A 24,234-nucleotide genomic window follows, 5' to 3' on the forward strand; every position below is an offset into this window, starting at 1 on the left:
CAGAGGCCCTGAGCCCGGCCTCAGTGTCTTCAGCAGGCAAGGGGGGGGGGGGATCCTGTTACAGCCTCACAGAGCATTGTGTGGTGGTTACGTGAGATAAGAGGGCTCTGAACCCCGATGCCTGGAATTTTCTCTGAAACACCCGGAGGCAGGGCCAGTTGGCTGTGTCAGAGTGAGGTCACTAGGATGACTCACCCCAGGACTGTGACCCATTGGAGCTCTGGACTCCTGAGCGGCAGCTGGCTGGGGAACCCAGGACCCCCCCCCCGATCTCCACCCCAGTCCCTGCTTCTCAGTGACCCCAGCCCATGGGGGGTCCAGGCTGCCGGCCTAGGAGGGGCCCAGGGACTTTTGAAGGGAGTTTGGGGGGCCGAGCGAAGCAGCTGACCCACCTAGGGCTTTGCCTCACTGGCTCAGCCCCCACCTGGACCTTTCCGTCCCGCGGGCTATTTTGGGGCGTTTCTGCCTCTTGAATAGGTAAAGAAAAGGAAGCGAAAGAAGCTCAACCTGCGGCTTCTTCAGCAGCTGGCAGGTCCTTTTCTTCGTTATGAATTTTTAACATGCCGCGTGCTTGGAGCGACAGGGGCCACGCTGGAGAAACGGTACATGGCGAAGAGAAGTGCCCTCCGCTCCGTCCCGTGGGGCTGACTTCGGGCCCACTCGCAGCTTCAGAGAAAGGCGAGGCAGCCGCTCCAGACCATCCATCTTGCGACGAACACCAAGTGAGCACCTACTGTGTGCCCGGCGGGGTGCAGACCCCTCAATTTGCTTTTTCCCCCTCAACAACATATACTGGACGTCACAGATAATCTCTTTGGAGGGTTGTTTTCCGCCCTGGCTGGACATTGAACCCTTGGGAAGATTCTGGAAGTCCCCATGTCCAGGCCCCACCCAAGGTGACTTACATCAGAAGCTCTGGGGAGGGGCCCCAGGTGTCAGGACTCTGAAGGTTCTGTTCCAGCCATGAGAGCGGCCGCCCCGTGGTCCAAGGTGTGGAGCTCCTGTTGCCAGAGGTCAGGGCTTTGACAGCTGACAGTGCTACTTTCTGTCTGGGAAAATGGAAAAAATTAAAGTGTTCTTTTTGAAGTCAGACAAATATTCTCTTACTTTATCAGAACGTCAGATTCGCTCTCTTTCTCTTTGGGAAGGTGGCTTTGCCAGGGTCTGGACTTGGGTGGACCGGAGGTGCCCCCCTCCTGTTAGTCAGACAAAGCTGTCAATGAGGGGCTGGCAGATGCCGCTTCCGGGGACCCCATGATGGTGTGCCCTGTGAGAAGCCTTTCCAGTTGATCCTCGCGCAGATAAGGCCACCTGCTCCTCCTGTGTTCATTTCTACAGAAAAAATGTTTACAAACGCTTACCCCCATTCTGGAATTTGGTGATTTGACAGGTTGGTAGCTTCCGAATGGTGTGTGTATGGGTGTGTGTGTATGGGTGTGTGTGTGTGTGTGTGTGTGTGGTCTGGAGGAGTATCTCTTGTTCACCTGTGTCACCAGTGTCCTGGCTGCTGTGGCCAGTGACGTATGTCAATAAATATCTGCCACATAAAGGAGCCTGAATAGGCAGCATCGCGTGGGAGACTCGGACCCCAGCCCTGGGCTGAGGGTTCACGGGCTCTCCCAACCCCAGCTGGTGGGCATCTAGGTTGTTTCCAGTTTTTTGTTTTGTTTTTTAGCGAATATGAATAATGCTGCTAAGAACGCTGACTCACAAATCTTTGAGTTGACATATGTTTTTGTTTCTCTTAGGGTAGGTACCTCCAAGCGGACGGGCTGAGTCACATGGGTAAGTTTCTGTTTAAGTTTTTGAGGAACCATCGAACTATTTTCCAAAGATGTTGCCCCATTTCACATTCCCGCCTGCAGCGCACAAGGCTCTGTGTCTCCACGTCTTAGCCAACATCGGTACTATCTGGCTTTCAGATCATAGTCATTCCAGCAAGTGGGCTATAAATCACACTTCACGTTTCCATTTCTGTCGTGACTAACGATGTTGAGCAATCTGCTCACGTGCGTAGTATCTATTGGCGTGTCTTCTCTGGAGAAATATCTGTTCATATCATTTTGTTTGTTTTGTTCATCTTCACCCGAGGATATTTTCCCATTGATTTTAGATAAGAGTGGAAGGGAGGGAGGGACGGAGAGAGGGGGGGAGAGAGATAAAGAGGGAGAGAGGGAAACATGATTGGTTGCCTCCTGCACATGTCCCTGACTGGGAATCAAACCCACAACCCTTCGGCCCTTGGGCCTATACTCTAACCACTGAGCTAAACTTGCCAGGGCCATATCATTTTTTTGATTGTCTTATTATTGAGTTGTAGAAGTTCTCTGTAAATACTGAATAGAAGTCATGGATGCAATTTGGTTTTGTGAATATCTTGTCCAAATCTGTTGTTTTTTTTTGTCTTAATGATAGCTCTTAAGCATAAAAGTTTTTGAATCTTGATGAATTTCATTTTTTTTTCCTATTATAAACCATGCTCTGAAATTTTGGCCTAACCCAAGGTTTTGAAGATATTTTTCCTATGATTTCTTCTAAAAGTGTTATTGTTTTAGCTCTTACATTGAAATCAATGATCCATTTTGAGTTAACTTGTATATATGGTGTGAGGTTAAGGGTCTCAAGTCTTCGTTTTGCTTGAAGATGGGTAGCCAACTGTCCCAGCACTATTTGTTAAACAGATTATCCTTTCCTTTCATGAACTGTCTTGGCACTTTTGCTAAAAATCAATTGACCAGCCCTTGCTGGTTTGGCTCAGAGGTTAGAGTGGCGGCCTGTGAACCAAAGAGTCTCAGGTTCAATTCTGGCCAAGGGCACATACCTGGGTTGAGGTTTGTCCCTGGCCCTGGTCAAGTCGTGTGGGAGGCAACCAGTTGATGTGTTTCTCTCACATTGATGTTTCTCTCTCTCTCTCTCTCTCTCTCTCTCTCTCTCTCCCTCCCTCCTTCCCTTTATTCTATCTGAAGATAAATGGAAAAAAATCAATTGACCATGAATACAATTGATAATATTGTAATAACTATGTATGGTGTTATATGGGTACTAGACTTATCAGGGTGGTCACTTCATAAAGTGTATAAATGTCTAATCACTCTGTTGTACACCTGAAAGTAATATAATATTGTATGTTAACTATACTGGAAAATAAATTAACCTTTTAAAATAAATAAAGACCACAGCATTCCATCGCCGGGTGCTAGTGTATCATTACATCGAATGCACAATGGCTCCGTTGTGATCTTCTCCTTCTCTATTCTTAAGTTGTGTCTGAAATCACTGGGTGTAAATCAGAGGGCAGCATGTTAACCCTTAAAAATGGCTAGTGCTTATACGATGTATCAGAAAGATCCCTGTTAATCCTTTGGATGGTTCATTAAATGGAATAACTTAGTCCAATGGAAGGCTGTTTCTCTAGACTATGCAGGATTCCCAGGATTCACATGTGAGATTAAAATCAATCAGCAGAGCCCTGGCCGGTTTGGCTCAGTGGTTAGAGCGTCAGCCTGCGGTCCAGAGAGACCCGGGTTCGGTTCCTGCTAAGGGCACGTACCTCGGTTGCAGTTTGTCCCCGGCCCTGGTTGGGTCGTGCGGGTGGCAACCACTCGATGTGTCCCTTTCACGTTGATGTTTCTCTCTCTCTCTCTCTCCCTCCCACTCTATCTGAACAAAATATCAAAAAATGTCCTCAGGTGAGGATAAAAAAAAAACCAAAAAACCAATCAGCAGGGCCAGGAGAGTGTACATCTCTGTGGATGTGGCAGATCACTGGGGCCTCGCTTACCTTGTGCATAGACGGGGACCTTCTTGTGGGGACAGTATAAAGATGAACGGACTGGCTGTTGAAACAGTGTCTGGCACCAACAGTAAGCACTGGATCGTGTTCACATCACCATGTCAGCTGAGCCAGCTGTTTTTGCTGACAGTGTCCCTTTCACCCAGAGTTCACCTTGAGGCCATGTCACCGAACCACATTCCCTTAGGAAAAATTTCAGGCATACAGAAAGTTTGAAAGAAGACTACCATCCCTGGACACCTTTACATGCCCCACAAGGACTCAATACTTGTTAACGTTTTGCCACATTTAATTTATTAATGTGTGTGTGTGTTTCCTTCTGAACATTTAGAGCAGGGTGCTAACATCACGAGTTTTCGTGCCTCAGTTCTGCCGTGTGCATCTCATAAGGACAAGACAAGCTCTTAAGTGACCACCAAAACTAACACGTCCGATACATCATCTAACATCCAGTCCATATTCAAACTGCTGTCAAATTTTGGATTTTTGCCAATAGGACATAGCTAAACTGTTCTTTTCTCTGACTATGATTACAAATGAGCACGTCTGTCCATGTTCACGGACCTTCTGATGCTCTTCTGTAAACTATTGGCCCGTGGCTTTTGTCTGTTTTAAAAACATTTTTTTGTTGTTTTTATTTTCATTTCAATTTTTTTATTTTTTTATTCTCACCCGAGGACATTTTTCCTTTTTTGTTGTTGTTGTTGTTCAGATAGAGTGGGAGGGAGAGAGAAGAAAAGAGAGAGAAACATCGATGTGAAAGGGACACATTGAGTGGCTGCCACCCGCACAATCCAACCAGGGCCAGAGACAAACTGCAACTGAGGTACACGGCCTTAGCGGGAACCGAACCCGGGTCTCTCGGGACCGCAGGCTGACGCTCTAACCGCTGATCCAAACCAGCCAGGGTCATTTCAATTTTTAAGAACTCCTTAAATACTGGTGAAATTACCCTTTGTCTTTAAATTACAAATATTTTCTCTCATTTGGCCTTTATTTGTTTATTTATTTTTGTAACTTTGCTTATGGAGCTTTTTTTGCCATGCAGTTTTTTCCAATTTAGCTTTAATTTTTATGCAGTTGAATTTATCAAGCTTTTCTTTCATTGTTTCTGCATTTTTAGTCCTACATGAAAGGTTTTTCTCCCTCCTGGGTAATAAAGGCATCCCTGCACATTTTCTTCTACATGTTGTACACAGTTCATTTAAAAAATCTAGATCTCACCCTGGCCGGTTTGGCTCAGTGGTTAGAGCGTCGGCCTGCGGTCCGGAGAGACCCGGGTTCGGTTCCCGCTAAGGGCCCGTACTTCGGTTGCAGTTTGTCCCCGGCCCTGGTTGGTCGTGAGGGTGGCAGCCACTCGATGTGTCCCTTTCACGTCGATGTTTCTCTCTCTCTCTCTTCCTCCCACTCTATCTGTACAAAAAGAATAAAAAAAAAAATTAAAAAAAAAAAAAATCTAGATCTCTGGCCCCTTTGGTATTTATTTAGGTGTTTGGAGTGCAGTGTGGGTCCACTTCTGATCTTTGTGTTTTTTTTTCCAAATGGCTGTCCAATTGTTCTAAGATCATTTTTTTTTTTTAATTTAAAAATTTATCTTAAATGTATTGATTTGAGAGAGAGAGACAGGAAGGGGGGGAGGGAGGGAGGGAGGGAGGGAGGGAGAGAGAGAGAGAGAGAGAGAGAGAGAGAGAGAGAGAGAGAGGAATCAATTTGTTATTCCATTCCTTTATGCATTCATTGGCTGACCTGACCAGGGATCAAACCCACAACCCTGGAGTATGGGGTTGATGCTCCAACCAACTTAGCTTCCCAGCCAGGGCCCAAGATCAAGTCCCTCATGTCCCAGTGATTTGAGATGCCACCTTCATTATACACCAAATTGCCACATGTACTGGGGCACATTTCTGGACTTTCTACTCTGCCCTGTTGGTCTTTGGTTGTCCATGTTTCCAACTACCACACTTTCAACTGCCAGGCTTCACGGCATGTCTTATTACCTGGCAGGGCTTGCCCCACCTCACTGCCCTTTTAAAAAATTTTCCTGACTATTCTTTAAAAAATTTTTTTTCTTTATTGATTTTAGAGAGAGATAGAAACATTGATGAGAGAGAACATTGATTGGCCGCCTCCTGCATGCTCCCACTGGGGATCAGGCCCACAACCTGGGTGTGTGCCCTGACTGGGAATTGAACTGGTGACCTCTTGGTGCATGGGCCGATGCTCAACCACTGAGCCACACCGGCCGGGCCTGACTATTCTTGATAGTTTATTATATCATATCAACCTCAGAATCAACTTGTTTAACTCCAGAAAAACAACAACAGTATATTCATGAGGATCCTGTTAAATGGATGTATTTACCCAGGCCAAACGGACATCTTTGTGGCATTGAACACATTACTTTTTATCAGGGAATATCTTTGGACTATGGGCCCTGTCAAGGGTTGAATTTTGTCCCCCCACAAAGATATGCTTAAGTCTTAACCACCAGAACCTCAGCATGTGACCTGATTTGGAAACAGGTAATCAAGTTAAAATGAGATCATTAGGGTGGGACCTAATCCAATATGACTGGTGTCCTTATGTAAAGAGGAAATTTGGACCTAGGTAAACAGGGAGGACACCATATGAAGATGGAGGCAGAGACTGGGGTGACACCTCTACAAGCCGAGGACCACCACAGGCTACCGGCAAACCACCAGCATCGAGGGGGAGGGCCCGGGTCAGATTCTCCCTCCCAGCCCTCAGAAGGAGCCAGCCTTGCCAACACCTTGCCGTCCGACTTCCGGCCTCCAGAGCACAGCACACTTCTGTAGTTCTGAGCCACTCGGCTTGTGGGACTCAGTTACAACAGCCTTAGTAATGACTACAGAGCTTTCGGAGGGTCTCTTGGCCCAGAAGTGAGCAGCCAGCCATGACTTTGGGACATGTAGAGGCATTTGTGTGCCTTCTTGCCCCTGACACCCCCCTGCCCCAAACACACACCCAGCAAGCCCAACCAGGCCTGTTTCTGGCCTGAGGTTGGAGGAGTGAACCAATGAATGCATTAGAAAGCTGGAGGTGTGACTTCACTCTCAGCGGGTGGCCAAACCCTTTGAGGTCATGGCCAGTGAATGAATCATCTGTTCAGTGTGGCTCAGTGAGTCAGGGAGCACCACGCAGAAAGCCTGGGTCTAGGGCATATTTCCTTTTCCCTTTTCCTCTGAACGCAGATGCAGCCCCCTAAAAGTCACCATCCCCAGAAACAGTGACATGGTGCAGCGCGCCAACCTCATGCCACACCCACGGTGTGCGGTGGGGAGATAAGGACAAAGGACTTAGAAAACAGAGGGAGGGGCACCAGGTACCCAGCTGAGCCGCTTACTTGCCTTTGGACAAGTTAGTTAACTTCTCTGGGCCTCAGTTCACCTCATCGTTTCACACGGAGGTGTTAACATACCTACCTCACAGGGTTAGTATCACAGTCACACCAGAGGAACTGACCATAAAGCACCTGGCAAAGTGCCAAGCTCATAGCACGTGCTCAATTATTAGTAAGAGATGCCCCCCAATAACTTACCCACAAAAGCAAAATTGGGACACACAATTTCGGAGTCTTCCACCACAATTCTCATAACACCCCAATAACACCTCCCCCTCCTTCCTTCAGGGAAGAGTTTGACTAGAAAGACTATGACCTCCTTTGCTCCTTCCAACATTGATTAGTGTTCTCTAATTAGGAAAATAAAATTATGTTTCAATTTTCTCTAAAAAAAAATTTAACTAACAACAGAAAGCTGTCAGTTCCACAGGCAGCCGGGGTGGGGCTGTGTCCTTGGTTCGGGGACAGGCCTGAGTCACGGACGCCCTGCTAGTTCCTTGTCCCTCTTCTGGGCTCATCAGCGTTGGGCCAACAAACCTGCTTTGAGATTTGTGCTGGGGACCAAGAGAAGCAAGAAACCAAGTCCTCATTTCCAGGCTAGTGAGACAGACAGCAATGGTCAGGTACAGGACCATTCCTACAGGCTGCTTGGGCTTCATGTAGTCCCGCAGCAAATCCGAGCTGGTCTCTTGGGGTTATTAGTGTCCCATTTTATAGGGTGGAAAGCAAGGCTCCTGCCGGAAAGTGGTTGGTAACAGAGGCCTGTCTCTCAAAGGTATTTTGTTGGGTTTTTTTCCCTCACCCGAGGACATTTTTCCATTTTTTGTTCAGGCAGAGTGGGAGAGAGAGGAACAGAGAGAGAAAGAAACATTGACGTGAAAGGGACACATCAAGTGGTTGACACCCGCATGACCCAACCAGGGCCGGGGACAAACTGCAACCGAGGTACGTGCCCTTAGCGGGAACCGAACCCGGGTCTCTCTGGACTGCCGACGCTCTAACCGCTGAGCCAGACCGGCCAGGGATAATTTGTACTTCTTAATCCCTTCACCTTTTTCACCCATTCCCCCAACCCCCCTCCCATCTGGCAACCAACAAAATGTTCTCTATATCTATGAGAATGTTTCTGTTCTGCCTGTTCATTTTGTTTGTAGATTCAATTGTCGATAGATATGTATTCATTGCCATTTTGTTTGTTCATATTTTTTATCTTTTTCTTCAAGAAGACCCTTCAACATTTCATATAATAACGGTTTGGTGGTGATGAACTCCTTTAGCTTTTCCTTGTCTGGGAAACTCTTTTTATGGCCATCGATTCTAAATGACAGCTTTGCAGGATAGAATAATCTTGGTTGTAGGTTCTTGCTTTTCATCACTCTGAATATTTCTTGCCACTCCCTTCTGGCCTAAAAAGTTTCTTTTGAGAAATCAGCTGACAGTCTTATGGGAACCCTCTTGTAAGTAACTAACTGATTTTCTCTTGCTGCTTTTAAGATTCTCTCTTTGTCTTGAACCTTTTGCATTTTGATGATGATGTGTCTTGGTGTGGGCCTCTTGGGGTTCATCTTGTTTGGGACTCTCTGTGCTTCCTGGACTTGTATGTCTGTTTCCTTCACCAAGTTAGGGAAGTTTTCTGCCATTATTGTTTCAAACACATTTTTGATTTCTTGTTCTCTCTCTTCTCCTTCTGGCACCCCCAAGGTGCAAATGTTGGCACGCTTGAAGTTGTCCCAGAGGCTCCTTACACTATCCTCCTTTTTTTTAGATTCTTTTTTCTTTTTGCTGTTCTGATTGGGTGTGTTTTGCTTCCTTATATTCCAAATCAATGGTTTGCTTCTTGGCTTTACCTAACTCTACTATTGAATCTGTGTAAATTATTCTTTATTTCAGTTAGTGCCTCCTTCATTTCTGACTGTGCATCCTTCATTTCTGACTGGTCCTTTCTTATGCTCTTGAGGCCCTCACTAAGTTCACTGAGGTTCTCACTAAGTTCATCGAGCATCCTTATAAGCAGTGTTTTGAACTCTGCATCTGTTAGGTTGCTTATCTCCATTTCGCTTAGTTCTTTTCCTGGAGTTTTGTTCTGTTCTTTCCTTTGGGACCTGTTTCTTTGTCTCCTCATTTTGGCTGCCTCCCTAGGTTTGTTTCTGTGTATTACTTAACGAAAGGCATGGGGCTAGCTGAGACCAGATGCTGCTTGTTTGAAAGAATTTAGGAAAACCTGAAGCAGGATCCAAGACAGGCCAATCCTATGGTTAAGCAAGTGGCAACAGCTTGGGTGGGCCTGAAAGTTGGGTGGGGCGGGGCCTCAGGGAGTCAGCAGGGCGGGGCTACCAGTGTGAGCCAGGTTGCTGGAGTCCCAGATATGGAGACTGTCTGCCGCCCCAGGGAAGGGCTCACCAAAGGAACAAAGGCCTCTGACAGCATGTCTGTCCCGGAGAAAGCCCCCTCTCCAGCCCTCCCTCCGGTGCCAAACTGCTCAGTTCTTCCCTGTATGTCTCTGGTGCCCCTCGAGCTGCCTCCCCTCTGAGCTCAGAGGGAGCGAGTCTGATAAGTCCACGTCCGGGCCCTTTACGGAGCTGCCTGGGGCTCCAGCCGCATCAGCCTCCCTGAGCCTCAGTTCCTGCTGGTTTTCCAGCCAGAAGTGATGGGGATTCTCTTCCTGGCCCTGGAACCCTGAGCGGGGCGCCTGGTGTGGGACAGGGACCCCTCAGTCCTCAGGGAGGACCTTCCCAGCCGAGGTGTCCTCCTGATTTTTATCCGCCACACGTGGATGTGGGACCAGCCCGTCCCCTCCGCCCTCCTACCAGTCTCCATGTGGCTGCTGCTTTAATTCCGTAGTTGTAGGACTGCCATTCAGCTCCGAGTCAGGTGGTTCTGAATGATGGTTGTTCTATAGTTTACTTGTAACTTTGATGTGGTTGTGGGAGGACACGATACCGCGTTTACCTACACCACCATCCTGACCGGAGGTCTCCCATCTTCAACTTTTGACGTTACTGTGTTCTACTGGACTGAAGCTGTCAGCAGCCCCAAGGCCCCTCATCAACGTATGCACCATTAAGAAAGCAAAACACTGTCAGTTCACTATGATATTCCACTTTGAGGAATGTTAGAAAATGAAAAAAAAATGTGTCTGTTGAAAAAAAAAGCAGCTAAAATGGAGTCACTTTTGCTAAGTCATGTCACCAAACCAAACTTAATAACTAACCTAGTTGCAGCTTTAGTCTCTCCCAAGAGTGGAATTTTAAACCAACCAGCCTGGAATTTCCTGACCAACACCAGAGAGGCAGCTGCCCCCTAAGACCCCAGTCTTCCCCTAAGGGGACGTCTCCTGACTTGAAATCATCCACTTTTTAAACGTCTTAGTCCCACCCCATTTCTGCCTATTAAAACCTTCCACTTCATACAGCCCCTCAGAGCACCCTCGTAGCTGCCAGATGGGGTGCTGCCGATTCATGAATCCCTTAACAAAGCTAATTAGATCTTCAAATTTACTCCACTGAATTCTGTTTTTTAACATGCCTTAGGCCCAACGAAATATATTATGAAAGCAATTACTGCTTTTAAACACATCCTAGGGGAACACATCTTCATAAATATCCATATATTAAAAAGAACAGTTTACCAAACACTTACCCTGTGCCAGGCATTGTTGGAAAGTGTTTTTCATCCATGACCTCATATCAAGCATGGGCCAAATTTTCCTGTAAGGGGACAGAGGTAAATATTTTAGGCTTTGGGAACCAGATAGTGTCACAACTCAGCCCCCATTGTAATGAAAAAGTAGCCAGGGCAAACAAATGGGTGTGGTTGGGTTCCAATAAAACTTTATTTACGGACACAGAAATTTGAATTTCATATAACTTCCACGTCACAAAATATTCTTCTTTTGATTTTTCCCCCCAACCATTTAAAATATAGAAGCATAGCCCTGGCCTGTTTGGCTCAGTGGTTAGAGCGTCAGCCTGTGGTCTAGAGAGACCCAGGTCTGGTTCCCGCTAAGGGCATGTACCTCAATTGCAGTTTGTCCCCATCCCTGGTTAGGTCGTGCGGGTGACAACCACTCGATGTGTCCCTTTCATGTCGATGTTTCTCTCTCTCTCCCTCCCACTCTATCTGAACAAAAAATGAAAAAATGTCCTTGGGTGAGGAAAACAAAAAATAAAATAAAATAAATAAAATAAAATAAAATAGCATATTCTGCTCTGGCTGGGTAGCTCAGCTGGTTGGAGTATCTGTCCAGAAATGCCAAGGTTTCGGGTTTGATCCCTGGTCAGGGCACATACAAGAATCAACCAATGGATGCATAAATAAGTGAATCAACAAACCGATGTTTCTCTCTCTCTCTTTCTCTTTCGCCCTCTTTCTCTCTAAAATCAACAAATAAGAAAATCACTGTCTCAGCCATTCTTAGCTTGTGGGCTGTGTGAAGTAGGGAGCGGCTAGCTTTGGCTCGTGGGCTGCTTTTCTGACCCCTATCTCATAAGATCTTCATACCAGCTCTAGAAGATGGGTGTTATTATTATCCTCACTTTACACGTGAGGAAACGGAGTGTCTGAGGGGCAGAGTGACTTGCCCAAGGACATACAGCAGGTAGGATTCCAACCCCGGCAGTCCAACACTGTAACTTAGTTACCCTAAATATAAATGTGGTTTAGCCTAAATACGGTTGCCTATTAATATTTTGAACTTCTGTTCCTGATTACACACCTTTTCCATTTCCAAAGAAAAATTCAAATCATACAGTTATAAGGAAGAAAATGAAAGTAACCCCACCCTCCAAAGATAAACGCGTAAGGGTTTGAACATACAGCTCACACAACACTGACTAGAATTAGAATGTTCTGAACACTGTGTGACTTTGGATAGCTGCCTACCCTCTCTGGGCCCTTGTCTCAAGTTGTTACCAGAAAGGGGACCTGGCCCTTGGCAGGCAGGTCTGCTGGTCGGGGTAGTGTGTGGGTTCTTGACTTCCTGCAGGAAAAGATTCACAACACGTGAATTCCAGGTGAATTTCAGAAGCTGTTAGTTAAAGCTGGGGACAGTGAAACAAGGAAGGGCTGGGAAATGAGCCCAGGCTGGGCTGCTTTGGCTCATTAAGGAGTCAGAGAAAAGAGGGCCTTGGGGACAGGTTCAGGGGGTTCGTCTGGGACAAACTGCTGCTGCCTGGTGCTCCTGGTTGCAAGCCGCACCTCGCGGGGTTCCTCAGAGTCCGGGAAATGCTGCCTGTGGGGGAAAAAGGGGAATTGGGGAGGTGCAGGCGTGCTCCTGGGATGGAGGGGGCACCCCGGACCTGGACTTTCAGAGGTTTTACAGGCTGGGTGTTTAGGGGAGGTCTTAGGAGACGGCCAACAGACTATTCATCAGCTTTATGCTGATGTACCAGAATGAGATTTATTCTCTTAATTTGTCTGTCCTTGGGTGTGGTTGGCAAATGGCACTTAATTGGAATCGGTTATCTGTCGCCTTGAGTAGGGTGATTTAAGCTATTTACCCTCTGGTTGGGGAGAACTGCTGCAAGCCATTTACTCTTTTTTGCTTCTTTTTTTCTTCTTGGTATGTGCCCTAGCAGGAACCAAACCCGGGACTCTCTAGCCCGCAGGCCAACGCTCCAACTCTGAGCCAAACCGGCCAGAGCTCTTTTTTTTCTTCTTTATTGATTTTAGAGAGAGAGGAAGGGAGAGGGAGAGAGAGATAGAAGCATCGACTGACCGCCTCCTGCATGCCCCCCACTGGGGATTGGGTCCACAACCTGGGCATGAGCCCTGACCGGGAATCGAACCAATGACCTCTTGGTGCATGGGTCGACGCTCAGCCACTGAGCCACACTGGCCGGGCTACGAACCATTTACTCTTTTTTTTTTTATCCTCACCCGAGGATATTTTTCCATTTTTTGTACAGATAGAGTGGGAGGGAGAGAGAAGAAGGAGAGAGAGAGAGAAACATCGACGTGAAGGGACACATCGAGTGGCTGCCACCCGCACGACCAACCAGGGCCGGGGACAAACTGCAACCGTAGTACGTGCCCTTAGCGGGAACCGAACCCGGGTCTCTCCGGACTGCAGGCCGACGCTCTAACCGCTGAGCCAAACTGGCCTGGGCCGAACCATTTACTCTTAAGTGTCCTTGTTTAAGGGAACATAGGATTCACTAGGTGGCTGCAAACTGCCCTCAGTTGCCCTATTCCGCTTGCCCTGGAATTTTCCTGCTTCTTCGTATCTTACAACCAAACGAGAAGTGCCAGAATGATGCAGCTCTGCAGGCCCTCCCGGGGGACCTGTTCGGAAGGACTGCGCAATGGCACTACTTCTGTCCTAAGCCTGGGTGTGGAGGGTGAAGTCACCCCTTGCCAGCCCCACAGGATGGGCCAAGTGGCTGTTGAGTCTCCCTGCCTGTGGCTCTCCCGAATCCCCAGCACTGAGCGACCTCCAAGGCAGCAGGGACACCAGGCCTGAGCTGGGGGTCCCAGGAAGCTCGGGCTCCTTCCGAGGCTGGTACCAGGGACCATTCTGCCCAGAGCAGACCTCCAGACAAGCTGGGGTCAGAGACTTTGGCCAACACCGCCTGGGGTGCAAGATGCCTCCACAGGCTGAGGTTCCTTCAGCAGGATGGCTGGGTCCACTCCACCTCTGTCAGACGGGCCCAGGGTCTGGCCCTGCATCTGCCGATGCCCTCCTTGAGCCCGTTTCCTTGCCTGTGAAATGGGGGTAAGGACCACCTCCAGGGATTAGCCCATAATCCTATCATGATTAGTTCATGAGATGACACCTGTATGTAATTCGGGGGAAGAGGCATAAGTGGCCAATTCTGTCCCCTTCTCTTCTGATACTTTCCTCCCTCCCTCCCTCCCTCCCTCCCTTCCTTCTTTCCTTCCTTCCTTCCTCATAGTGGGAACCGAACCCGGGACTCTGGTCCGCAGGCCGATGCTCCAACCGCTGAGCCAAACCGGCCAGGACTCTTCTGATACCTTTCAACTGTGCACTTTGAAAAAGTTATTCCACCATGCCACAAATTGTGCAGCCATAGCTGCACCCAAAGTAGGGGGGGGGGGGTGGTCAAAGAGTGAGGACCACAGCCCTGCCCTCAAGCAACTCAGAGTGGGGCAGATAGGATCTAAGGGCCTTTGATACCATAGGAATGTGCAGACAAAGTCCTCCGGGCCCAGGGGCCGGAGAAGCTGGAGAAACCAGGAGAGGCTTCAGGGTGATGACCCCTTTGGCTGGGGTCTTGGAGGACGAGGAAAGATCATGACCAAGCCGGAGGCCAGCATCCTGGGGGGTGCGGGTAGCAGTGTGAGCAAAGGTGGGGGGATGGGAGGCTGCCTAGAAGACAGGAGAGTCAATGACAGGAGTTGGGGGCTGTCTGGCTGTCTGGCTGAGGCCTAGTGGTAGTGGGCTGTGGATTTGGTGGGAAAAGGGGAGTCATGGAGGGTACTGAGCAGAAGGAGGAGCCATCATACAGCACAGGGGGCCAGCAATAGAGCTGTGGGTTCTGAAAGAACACGGCTGTAGGAGCCAGCTCCCTCACCTGAGGGTACCCCACCCCGGGCCCTTTGTCACATATTATCTTATTTAGTCCTACATGGATCATTATCCCAGTTTACAAATGGGGAAACCAAGGCTCAGAATTGTAAAGCCTTCTGCCCAAGGTGACAGAGCAGACAGTGAGCTGAGGCCACTTCCTGTCATCTGTGAGAGTGACCCCCTCTCTCTTCCTGGGATCCCAGGACAGGTCCAAAGGTGACCGTCTAGCAATGCCAACCCCAGCTGTGCTGAGTCTTCCCACAGCCCCTAGAGGGGTGTGTCATTACCTCCATCACCGGAACGAGGGAGTGGAGACTCACTGAGGGGAGGTGACTCCCTCAAGGCCACACATTAAGGGTAGAGAGTCCAGGCCAGGCCTTCTGAGTTCAACCCTTCCTATTACTCCGCACTGCCTCAGTTTATTCCTACACACATCTAAAATCGAAGTCCAGCTCTTGCTGGTTTGGCTCAGTGGTTAGAGCATCAACCTGTGGCCCAAACGGTCGTGGGTTCGATTCTGGGCGGGGGCACGCACCTCAGTTGTGGTTCAATCCTGGGCCCTGATTGGAAGCAACCAATCGATGTGTCTCTCTCACATCGATGTTTCTCTTTCTCTCGCTCCCTCTCTCTCTCCCTCCCTCCCGCTCAATCTGAAAAAAAAATCAATGGAAGAGTGTCCTTGGGTGAGGAGTAAACATAAATAAATAAATTTTTTTAAAAAATCGAAGAGTCCAGGCCAGAAAGGCAGTGTTGTCTCTCACCCTCCTTGGTGGCCCTCTGCCCGCCAGGCCCACTATTTCAGCCCCTCTCTCCTCCTACAGTCTGCACACCAGGTTATCGGGGCCTCTGTGTGGCTCCACCTCCACAAGCAGCAGCATCTCCACTGCCTGGCCTGGGGGCCTCAGTCCCCAGTGCCACCAGATCCTCTGACCCAAGCCACTGTGTTTTCATCGGTCTCAAGGAGGGACCTTTTCCTGAGCTGAGCCCCTGTCCCTATCACTCCTGGTGCCTTGTGGTGACCTTCTCCCCAGGTTCTGGTGCCAGACCCCAAAACACACAGAGGTATGGATACAAAAAACTGCTCTGCTGGGAAGAGATTTAGTGAATCACAAGAAGGGGTGCGGTGCGGCCTGGGTTCCTTACACCCACCATCTCCCAACTGGGCTTCAAACCATCCACAAAGCAGGCGGTTGTAAGCCCGTTGTACAGATGTGTGCTCAGAGGCTCTGCTGGGAAAGAGATTTGATTGGCCTAGGATCCCGCAGCAGCAGAATGACCACAGGGGGGTCAAGCCATGTTCTTTCCAGAAAGGGATGAAGAGGAAATACCCGCGGCGCTGACCAATTTTTTTTTTTTTTACTTTTCAAAAGTTTTCTTTTTTTAAAATGTAGATAGAGGAAGGTATAATGAATACTCTTGGTAAAAGAAAAAAAAATGGGACAGTCAAATTGGTATGCTGTGAAAGTCAGCAGCTGTAACATGTTATGATTCAATGCAAAAAGTATGTTCAGTGCCTCAGCCGAATAAGTAGTATAAACAAAACAAATTTTTTCCTTTTTTTCTTTTTTTTAAGATACAGGGTGGGTGTTGCCATTTTCTGAGGACCTCTTGCTGCCCTCAGCCAATGTTCATCTGAAAGCAGAAAACGCCCTTAAAAAAAAAAAAAAAAAGGCAGCACTCAGCCCTGAACTTTTCTAGAACTCAGGCAGAACGTTTGAGCATGTGTGAACACAAGCTAAGCGAGGGAAATGCAGAAGTGGCCCCTGGTGATAACAGATCAACGACATAGGGACATAGGGTGGCAGTGAAATCACCCCACCCCCCACCCCTTGCCCCACAGGGCAGGGGAGGAAACCGCAGAATGTTCCTGACTCTGCACCCCGAGCCGGTGGCGCAATGTTTATGTTTGTGTACCTACCACGTCGTTGGTGCCTCCAGCCGGGCTCCCCTGCCCCCGGGGCTGTCAGTGGAGCTCAGGGAACGGGTGACCCAATGGGGTCTTCCCAAACGTTTGCCCAGGTTCTGGAACTCCTCCTTAAGCGCCTTAGGACCGAATTTCGAATTCAGCCCCTACAGATGACGAGAACCAGGGCGAGGGTGTCGGGTCGGCTCCAAACCCAGAGCACAGTAGGCTCCCAATCAGTATATACATAGGGAATAGAGATGGGGCGTCTCCATTTGTCTTAAGCAAACGTGACCAGAAACGTGCCTGGTGGCCCCCGGAGGGCGCTATCACCTCCCCGAAACTGCCGAACCCCTCAATCTAGGGGAGCGCCTTGCGACACACCCCCACTGAGATTTCAGACCCCTGAAACCCTCCGCTCAAAGCCTTCCAGGGACCATACCATTAAGAACGTTTTTTCCACCAAGGGTCTGCTCGGAAGGCACTGAACGTATTAAATGTACATTTTGCTAAGTAACAGGAACGTCTGGAAACAGGAAAACATTTCCCTGAACTCCTCCTCCAGCCCCTCACCTCGGCCGTTCTAGGTAGGTACCTTCCTACGGACAAATGTCCCCCTATCAGTGTAACGATGGGCAAGCAAACCCCTTCCCCTGGGGACTCTGCCCCCAGCTGGGGACGAGGAAATGAAAGGGGCACACGCGTACGAAAAGCGCAAGAAGCCCCTTTCCGCTCCGGACCGTGGCGGGGGCGCCAGGAGGGGAAACGGCTGGGGGCGCTGGAAGAGGGTACACGGGGGGAGGGGAGGCGGAGGCTGGTGGCACGCCCCTGCCCCCTCCCCCAGCCGCTTGCATCCCTGCCAGCCTTTGGCTGGAAGCTCGCCCTAACCCTCTCCTCCCCGCTGGGCCCTGAGCTGAGCGGGCCAGATCCCCGGGGACAAGCCAGGCGCAGGCCGGACGACGGGGCGGGGGACTGGGGACTGAGCCAGCGCGCAGCCAGCGGATCTTGCTCCGAGGCCAATGACGTCTTCGCTTCTGGCTCGGCGGGCGCCAAGCAGGGCAGGGCGGTGACGTCACCACCCGGTCACGTGACCACCATTCAAATAAACAAAACCCCCTCCCCCTCCGCGCTCACTTAGCTCCTCCCCCAGAGGAGCAATATATAAACGCACTCCCCCGGGTTCAGTTAGCTGCGGACGCCGGGGCAGGAGGTGCGATCAGGGCAGAGGGGCTGCAAGGAAGAGGAGAATCAAGAAAATCCGCACCACTGCCCCTCGCTCAGACCAAGGGCAGTTTGGGTTCCGCGCAAAGAAAGTCACCAGGGCCGGGCTTCTCCTCGAAAGCCGCCGCCTCCCTGCCCTTGGTTCTGAGGACAAAGCACAGGAAGACTTGCACGCTGGGGGCGCTGGGGCTGGCCATGGTCATGGAGGTGGGCTCGCTGGACGCCGGGGGCCTGCGGGCGCTGCTGCGGGAGCGCGCCGCGCAGTGCCTGCTGCTGGACTGCCGCTCCTTCTTCGCGTTCAACGCCGGCCACATCGCCGGCTCGGTCAACGTGCGCTTCAGCACCATCGTGCGGCGCCGCGCCAAGGGCGCCATGGGCCTGGAGCACATCGTGCCCAACGCCGAGCTGCGCGGCCGCCTGCTGGCCGGTGCCTACCACGCCGTGGTGCTGCTGGACGAGCGCAGCGCCGCTCTGGACGCCGCCAAGCGCGACAGCACCGTGGCCCTGGCCGCGGGCGCGCTGAGCCGCGAGGCGCGCGCCGCCGCGCAAGTCTTCTTCCTCCAAGGTACGCCCCCCGGGACGCGCGGACCCTCAGGGCCCCACCTGGGGCGCGGGGGCGCTCGAGGCCTGCCCGGGGCTTGGCGTGGGCTTTGTTTGGCGCCAGAACAAAGATTCCGGAGTAGACGCACAGCCCTGGTGGGTGGCGGAGTTGTATGGAGGTACCCTCTCTCAGCGGTACTAATGGAAAAAATGTCTCTTTGTATTCCCAGGAGGATATGAAGCTTTCTCAGCTTCCTGCCCGGAGCTGTGCAGCAAACAGTCGACCCCCATGGGGCTCAGCCTTCCCCTGAGTACTAACGTCCCTGACAGCGCCGAATCAGGGTGCAGTTCCTGCAGCACCCCACTCTACGATCAGGTTAGTAGGGGGCAGTGCCAAGAGGGAAGAAGGGAATGGCTGACAGAGGCCTGGGAGAGCGGTGCTAGTGAGAGTATACCTGCAGCGTTATTTATGATGGAGGGGACATGGGCATATGTATCCCATGGTTAAGTGGTCTAACTGCTGGCACCACAGAAATGACCACTGGCCTTGCCCAGGCAAATGGGTTTAGTCTCCTATTTATTTATACTCCAACAACAGTGCTGAGAAAGTTTACCCAGTATCTGAAACTGACTTTTCCAGCAGAGAGTTTTTGTGGGTGTGGGCACCAGCATCGACTTTGAGCAAAGTTTGACAAGTGTTGAATATGTTTGGATTTCAGGGTGGCCCGGTGGAGATCTTGCCCTTTCTGTACCTGGGCAGTGCCTATCATGCTTCCCGAAAGGACATGCTGGATGCCTTGGGCATCACTGCCTTGATCAACGTCTCAGCCAATTGTCCCAACCATTTTGAGGGTCACTACCAGTACAAGAGCATCCCCGTGGAGGACAACCACAAGGCAGACATCAGCTCCTGGTTCAACGAGGCAATCGACTTCATAGGTAAATGGAATGGATACCCGAGACTTCTGCCTCACTCCCCCATCTTAGCCACTGAGCCCAAACACTGTGGCAAGGACCTGAATGACATTTTTCTAAACCTTCCTCCAGACATTAAATATCAGTCTGGTGTGGGTAACATCCCTGCAAACTATGGATTTGATGGTCCCACTTTACAAAATAGCAAACAGGCTCAGAAAGTTGAATTGATTTGCCCAGCATCCATTTGCCTAGTGGTTGGCCAGTCTGGGTTTAAATCCTGTTCTTTGCACAGTGGCCACGCTGCCTCCAGGAACAGTGTCTTTGGGATGGCAGGAGTTGATGTTGACCATCTCTGCACAGGACACACATGACGTTTCTTAGACATGCTGTGCGCGGGGTTGTTCTCCCGAGCTCTCGAGTAACCAGCCGCCCTTTGTTTTCCAGACTCCATCAAGAATGCCGGAGGAAGGGTGTTTGTCCACTGCCAGGCAGGCATTTCCCGCTCGGCCACCATCTGCCTCGCATACCTCATGCGGACTAACCGAGTCAAGCTGGACGAGGCCTTTGAGTTTGTGAAGCAGAGGAGAAGCATCATCTCCCCCAACTTCAGCTTCATGGGCCAGCTGTTGCAGTTTGAATCCCAGGTCCTGGCCCCGCACTGCTCAGCAGAGGCCGGGAGCCCCGCCATGTCTGTGCTGGACCGGGGCACCTCCACCACCACTGTCTTCAACTTCCCCGTCTCCATCCCTGTCCACTCCACGAACAGTGCATTGAGCTACCTTCAGAGCCCCATTACGACCTCTCCCAGCTGCTGAAAGGCCACGGGAGGTGATCTTCACAACCCACCGGACTCAGGCTCCTTGAGAGGAAACGTGCAGTAACTCCAGGGAGGGGGCTCGTGAGGGCTGGTCCTTATTTATTTATTAATTTCACCCGAGTTCCACTGGGTTCCTAAGCAGTCACAGTGACTGAGCATCAGAGCGTTTGCTGAACTCAGCACATTCGGGACCAATGTATAGTGGGTACATCAAGTCCCCCTGACAAAAAGGGGCAGAAGAGAAAGGACTCAATGTGTGAGCCCCGATTTCTTTTCGCTTGCCCCTGTTTTTTTGTAGAAACTTCATGCTTGACATACGTACCAGTATTACCATTCCTGACGACACATATACATATGAGAATATACCTTATTTATTTTTGTGTGGGTGGTCTGCCTTCACAAAGGTCAGTGTCGACTCCCTAGAAGAACCAAATACCTCAATTTTTGTGTTTGAGTACTGTAGTGCCCTGTAAATACAGCCCAGGCAGGTTTATTTCAGCACTGATGGAGAGCACAGTGTTGTTTTTTTTAGTTGCCAACAGTTGTATGTTTGCTGATTATTTATGACCTGAAATAATATATTTCTTCTTCTGAGAAGACAATTTTGTTATATAAGGATGACTTTTTTATACAACAGAATAAATTATGGCATTTCTATTGAACTCTGAATGCTTGCTTTCTTGGGCAGCCCCCCGACCCCTGTCCCACTAGTGATTTTGGGGAGAATCTGGGCAAGGGCCTTCAGAGTGTGTTGGGATCTGATGCCAGGCTCCTTCGTAGCCTCAGCCCTCATGAAATGTCTGAGTTGTAAGGTAGGTAGAGAAGTGTGATCTACCATGAAAAACCAGGTGCTGTAGCTGAACTGTTACTGATTGGATCCAAGTGTCCCTCTGTATCCCCTACCATGTCACTCAGGGCCTGTGTTCACAGAGCCAAAGCTAGAAAGAGATGGCCATTTGCTTAAGTTGCCTTTCACATTTACCGTCTCCCCCAGGAAGATAGACAAAGCCTCCCTTCTCTCTGGGAGCTGTGCTAGTAACAAGGGTGATAGTTTTCCAAAAACACTCGACATAAATGTGTTCCTACCACATGCAAGGCAGTGTGTGCTCCCTGCCCCAGAAACAACTCAGCCAGATCTTTCGCAGAGATGCTGAGACCCAGCACAGCTAAGTGGCGGCAGTGGGGGGATTGGGCCTACATCTGTTGTTTTCTAGTTCTATGTGCTTTGCACTTGCCTCTCACATGCTTTCTTTTTGCCTTTGAAAAGATCTTTATTTTTGTGAAAATAATAGTTAAAAACTCAAGCACTATAAGCAAATACAACATAAACAAATGGCCTGATATCCCCACCCCCAACCTGACCATTTTTAATGTTTTGGAGCACATCCACACTGGAGTCTGTGCCTACGTCCACACATGTTTGGTGGCTGCCTCCAGGTCACTTGCTGCTCTGATTTCATAATTTTGTTGAAGAAGCTAGGCTATTAAATCTGACTCGCTCCAGGGCAGCATTACAGTTTTACTCTCTCTTGCCAAACAGACCAAAACAGAGAAGGTGTAATCGACCACTAACCCATAATCCAGTCTATAATGTTAAATTAAATAGTGAATTTCCTGGATTACTGACCTGTTAGCTCCTGCCCCCGTGTTTCTGGACAAAGTGTTGTAGGAAGCAGGAAAGAAAAGATCCTACTGGACTCCTCCAGGAGCACCCTGAGTAGTGGTTCTGGTCCAGCCCTGCCTTGACCTTTCCCCATTATTCACCATCTGCCACCTGATTCCCAGGGCCTGAAAGATCCCTGTGTTCCAAGTTCTAAGAACTTACCGTAGGCTGGAAAGCTCATTTCCTGGGCTGGGCTTCTGATTTCAAGTGTTCATGCCTTTCAAAACAAACCTTACCCAGTGATTTTATCAAACTCTAGAAATTTACTATTGCCAATATCTCCCTTCGTGGAAATGTACCCATGGCTTCGAGTCTGTGGCAGATGCCATGGCTGACTTCCCCGTGGGCTTGGGCCACCACTTTCTGCTTGGCAGGCGCTGGCTGAACCAAAATTAATCTCCACTGTGATCCATGCAGTGGAAAAATACAGCGACTGCCGAAGGGAGCCTCCAGTGAAAACAATTCACTCACTTCTCCCAGCAGAAGCCACTCCACCTCCCACCACCGCAGGAGTGCCGCCGACAACCCCCTTCTTCTAGGATCTGATTCCCAGTCTTCAGCCCCTCCAGAAAATGTCACTTTTAGCCTGAAACTGCTTTTCTTAGGGGGGAAAAATACCTCCATGAAAAGAAAGATGCTTAAATTATTAACATGTTTGATTGTTGATGGGAGATTGAGATAGAGACAACTCAGTCATTCGATACTGATAACGTGGCGATAACAGCTGTCAGTTTGGAGCTAGTGCTCCGTGCACCTTTCCATTCAACCTTCAACAGCATGGACGGAGGAGGAAGCTGAGGCTCAGAGAAGTGAGGGACAGCCCTTTCATTCTAGTTCAAGGTCATCTAGCAAGTAAAGGACATTGCAGAGATTAGAACCTGGGTCTGTAAGAAGAGTTGGGGACCCAAGTCCCAGTTCAGTCCAGAAGACAACTTGAGGAAGGGGGGTGGGGGGTGGGGAGGTGAGCTTTGTAGCCAACCAGACATCACCGTGGTCTTAACACATAATTTTGGGGTGGAAAATCTATCCGTTTGGGCCTCAGTTTTCTCATCTGTAAAATGACAATAAAACCTGCTTTCCTTGTAAGGAAGAGAGGACCTCGTGAATGTAAGTACCTGGCAGGGAGAGGGCCCTGGAGAAATATCTGGATCCCTTTCCCCTTTCCTAGTGACCTCCTGCCATCCTGGGTCTCAGTTTACCTACCCATAAACTGACCAGTATGTACTGGATCTAGTGGGTAAGGCTCTTCCCAGCCCTCAAATTCTCAGACATGGAAAATGCATCAATGCAAACTATGCTTTTCTGTGGTTTCCAGGCACCCATTATCCCATTAAGATGCTTCCAACCCCAAACACCTCCGCATCATCCTCTCCTTTCCTTGGAATTTTGCAAATCGTGGCTAATTTGCCTTAAAGTTGCAGCCTCCGGCGTCCATTTCCCTCCCGCCTGCCCCCACCCATGGAGACTAGCGTCGTGGTGTGTACACCTTTAAGATGATATAAATCTGTGATTAGACAGTGGGCTCCATCCCCATGGTAACGCGGAGGAGTTTCCCTTTTGTGAGGAAAGCTGTCATGTCACTTCCTGGTGCTGACAAATCAGTTTAGGAGATTAAAATGCTGTGGGGGGAGGCGGTGGTTTCTGCAGAAGTGCTGGCCGCGGTGGTTTCTGGTTGCCAGACACAGAGGCAAACAAAGCCCGGCCAAGGGGGCAGCCCCGCCCAGCGCGGCGGGCTCCCCACACCTGCGCGGCGGGAGCCAGGTCACCCCGCGCTGCTGCTCTCTGCAGCTCGCATTCTGGGGAGCAGGTGGGAGGGCGGCCCACCTCTAGGGACTTTTCTGGAACCCTGGAAGGCGAGGCTCTTGGAGAGCAGCCTCTGGGACCTCGGGGTGCCTGCTCCCCTCTCCTCCCCAGAACAAAGCGTGTGCACGTTGCTAGCACCGCAGTGAACAAAAACTCTGCTAGGGAAAATACCATAAAACCACCTTCTTCTTGGCTGTGGCTTTTTAAGCCCAGCCTCAGGTCCGTTCATTCATTTATACATTCATTCATCAAATATTTACTGACTCTCTGTAGGCCCAGGGATACTCTCTACTCTCTAGTAGCTAACAATGGGGGTGGAGAGGGAGGGCATATAAATAAATGAGACAAGAAAGAAGATAAGGAGAAGGCTGTGAAGATGGCATCATACAAAGGAGGGCTCCTTGATGTAAAAACATTGATTGTAGAGAGGAAGGGAGAGAAAAAAAACACCAATTTGTTGTTTTGCTTATTCATGCATTCATTGGTTGATTTTTTTTTTTTTTATCCTCACTCGACATTTTTCCACTTTTTGTTCAGATAGAGTGGGAGGGAGGGAGGGAGAGAGAGAAATATCAATGTGAAAGGGACACATTGAGTGGTTGCCACCTGCATGACCTAACCAGGGCCGGGAACAAACTGCAACCGAGGTACATGCCCTTAGCGGAAACCGAACCCGGGTCTCTCTGG

The 24,234-nt window shown here is 49.8% G+C and overlaps 1 protein-coding gene and 1 long non-coding RNA gene across 4 annotated transcripts; one reads left to right on the forward strand and one right to left on the reverse strand.

Annotated features, from left to right (window-relative positions):
- Positions 1-911: 911 nt before the first annotated feature.
- LOC118616556 lies at positions 912-12,142 on the reverse strand. 3 transcript variants are annotated; one of them, XR_004956563.1, is made up of 4 exons: positions 12,066-12,142; positions 10,794-10,861; positions 3,782-3,975; positions 912-1,045 (listed from the first exon to the last, which is right to left on the reverse strand). It is a non-coding gene; the product is annotated as an uncharacterized LOC118616556 (long non-coding RNA). The 3 variants fall into 3 exon arrangements; XR_004956561.1 differs by having other exon boundaries at positions 912-1,049; XR_004956562.1 differs by lacking the exon at positions 3,782-3,975 and having other exon boundaries at positions 912-1,049.
- A 5,608-nt stretch (positions 12,143-17,750) lies between these two features.
- DUSP1 (dual specificity phosphatase 1) lies at positions 17,751-20,743 on the forward strand. The gene is made up of 4 exons (XM_036241119.1): positions 17,751-18,371; positions 18,577-18,722; positions 19,066-19,285; positions 19,709-20,743. Exons 1-4 carry the CDS (start codon positions 18,002-18,004, stop codon positions 20,077-20,079), a joined length of 1,107 nt encoding a protein of 368 aa, XP_036097012.1. The 5' UTR covers positions 17,751-18,001; the 3' UTR covers positions 20,080-20,743.
- Positions 20,744-24,234: the final 3,491 nt, after the last annotated feature.

This window comes from Molossus molossus, unplaced genomic scaffold, assembly GCF_014108415.1.
Source record: "Molossus molossus isolate mMolMol1 unplaced genomic scaffold, mMolMol1.p scaffold_m16_p_4, whole genome shotgun sequence".
NCBI lineage: Eukaryota > Metazoa > Chordata > Mammalia > Chiroptera > Molossidae > Molossus > Molossus molossus.

Bases quoted from the DNA above. Each gene is read 5' to 3' on its own strand.
- DUSP1 (XM_036241119.1), top strand. From the start codon at position 18,002: ATGGTCATGGAGGTGGGCTCGCTGGACGCCGGGGGCCTGCGGGCGCTG. The intron at 18,723-19,065 runs GTTAGTAGGGGG...TTTGGATTTCAG, and splicing joins GCACCCCACTCTACGATCAG to GGTGGCCCGGTGGAGATCTT. The intron at 19,286-19,708 runs GTAAATGGAATG...TTTGTTTTCCAG, and splicing joins CGAGGCAATCGACTTCATAG to ACTCCATCAAGAATGCCGGA.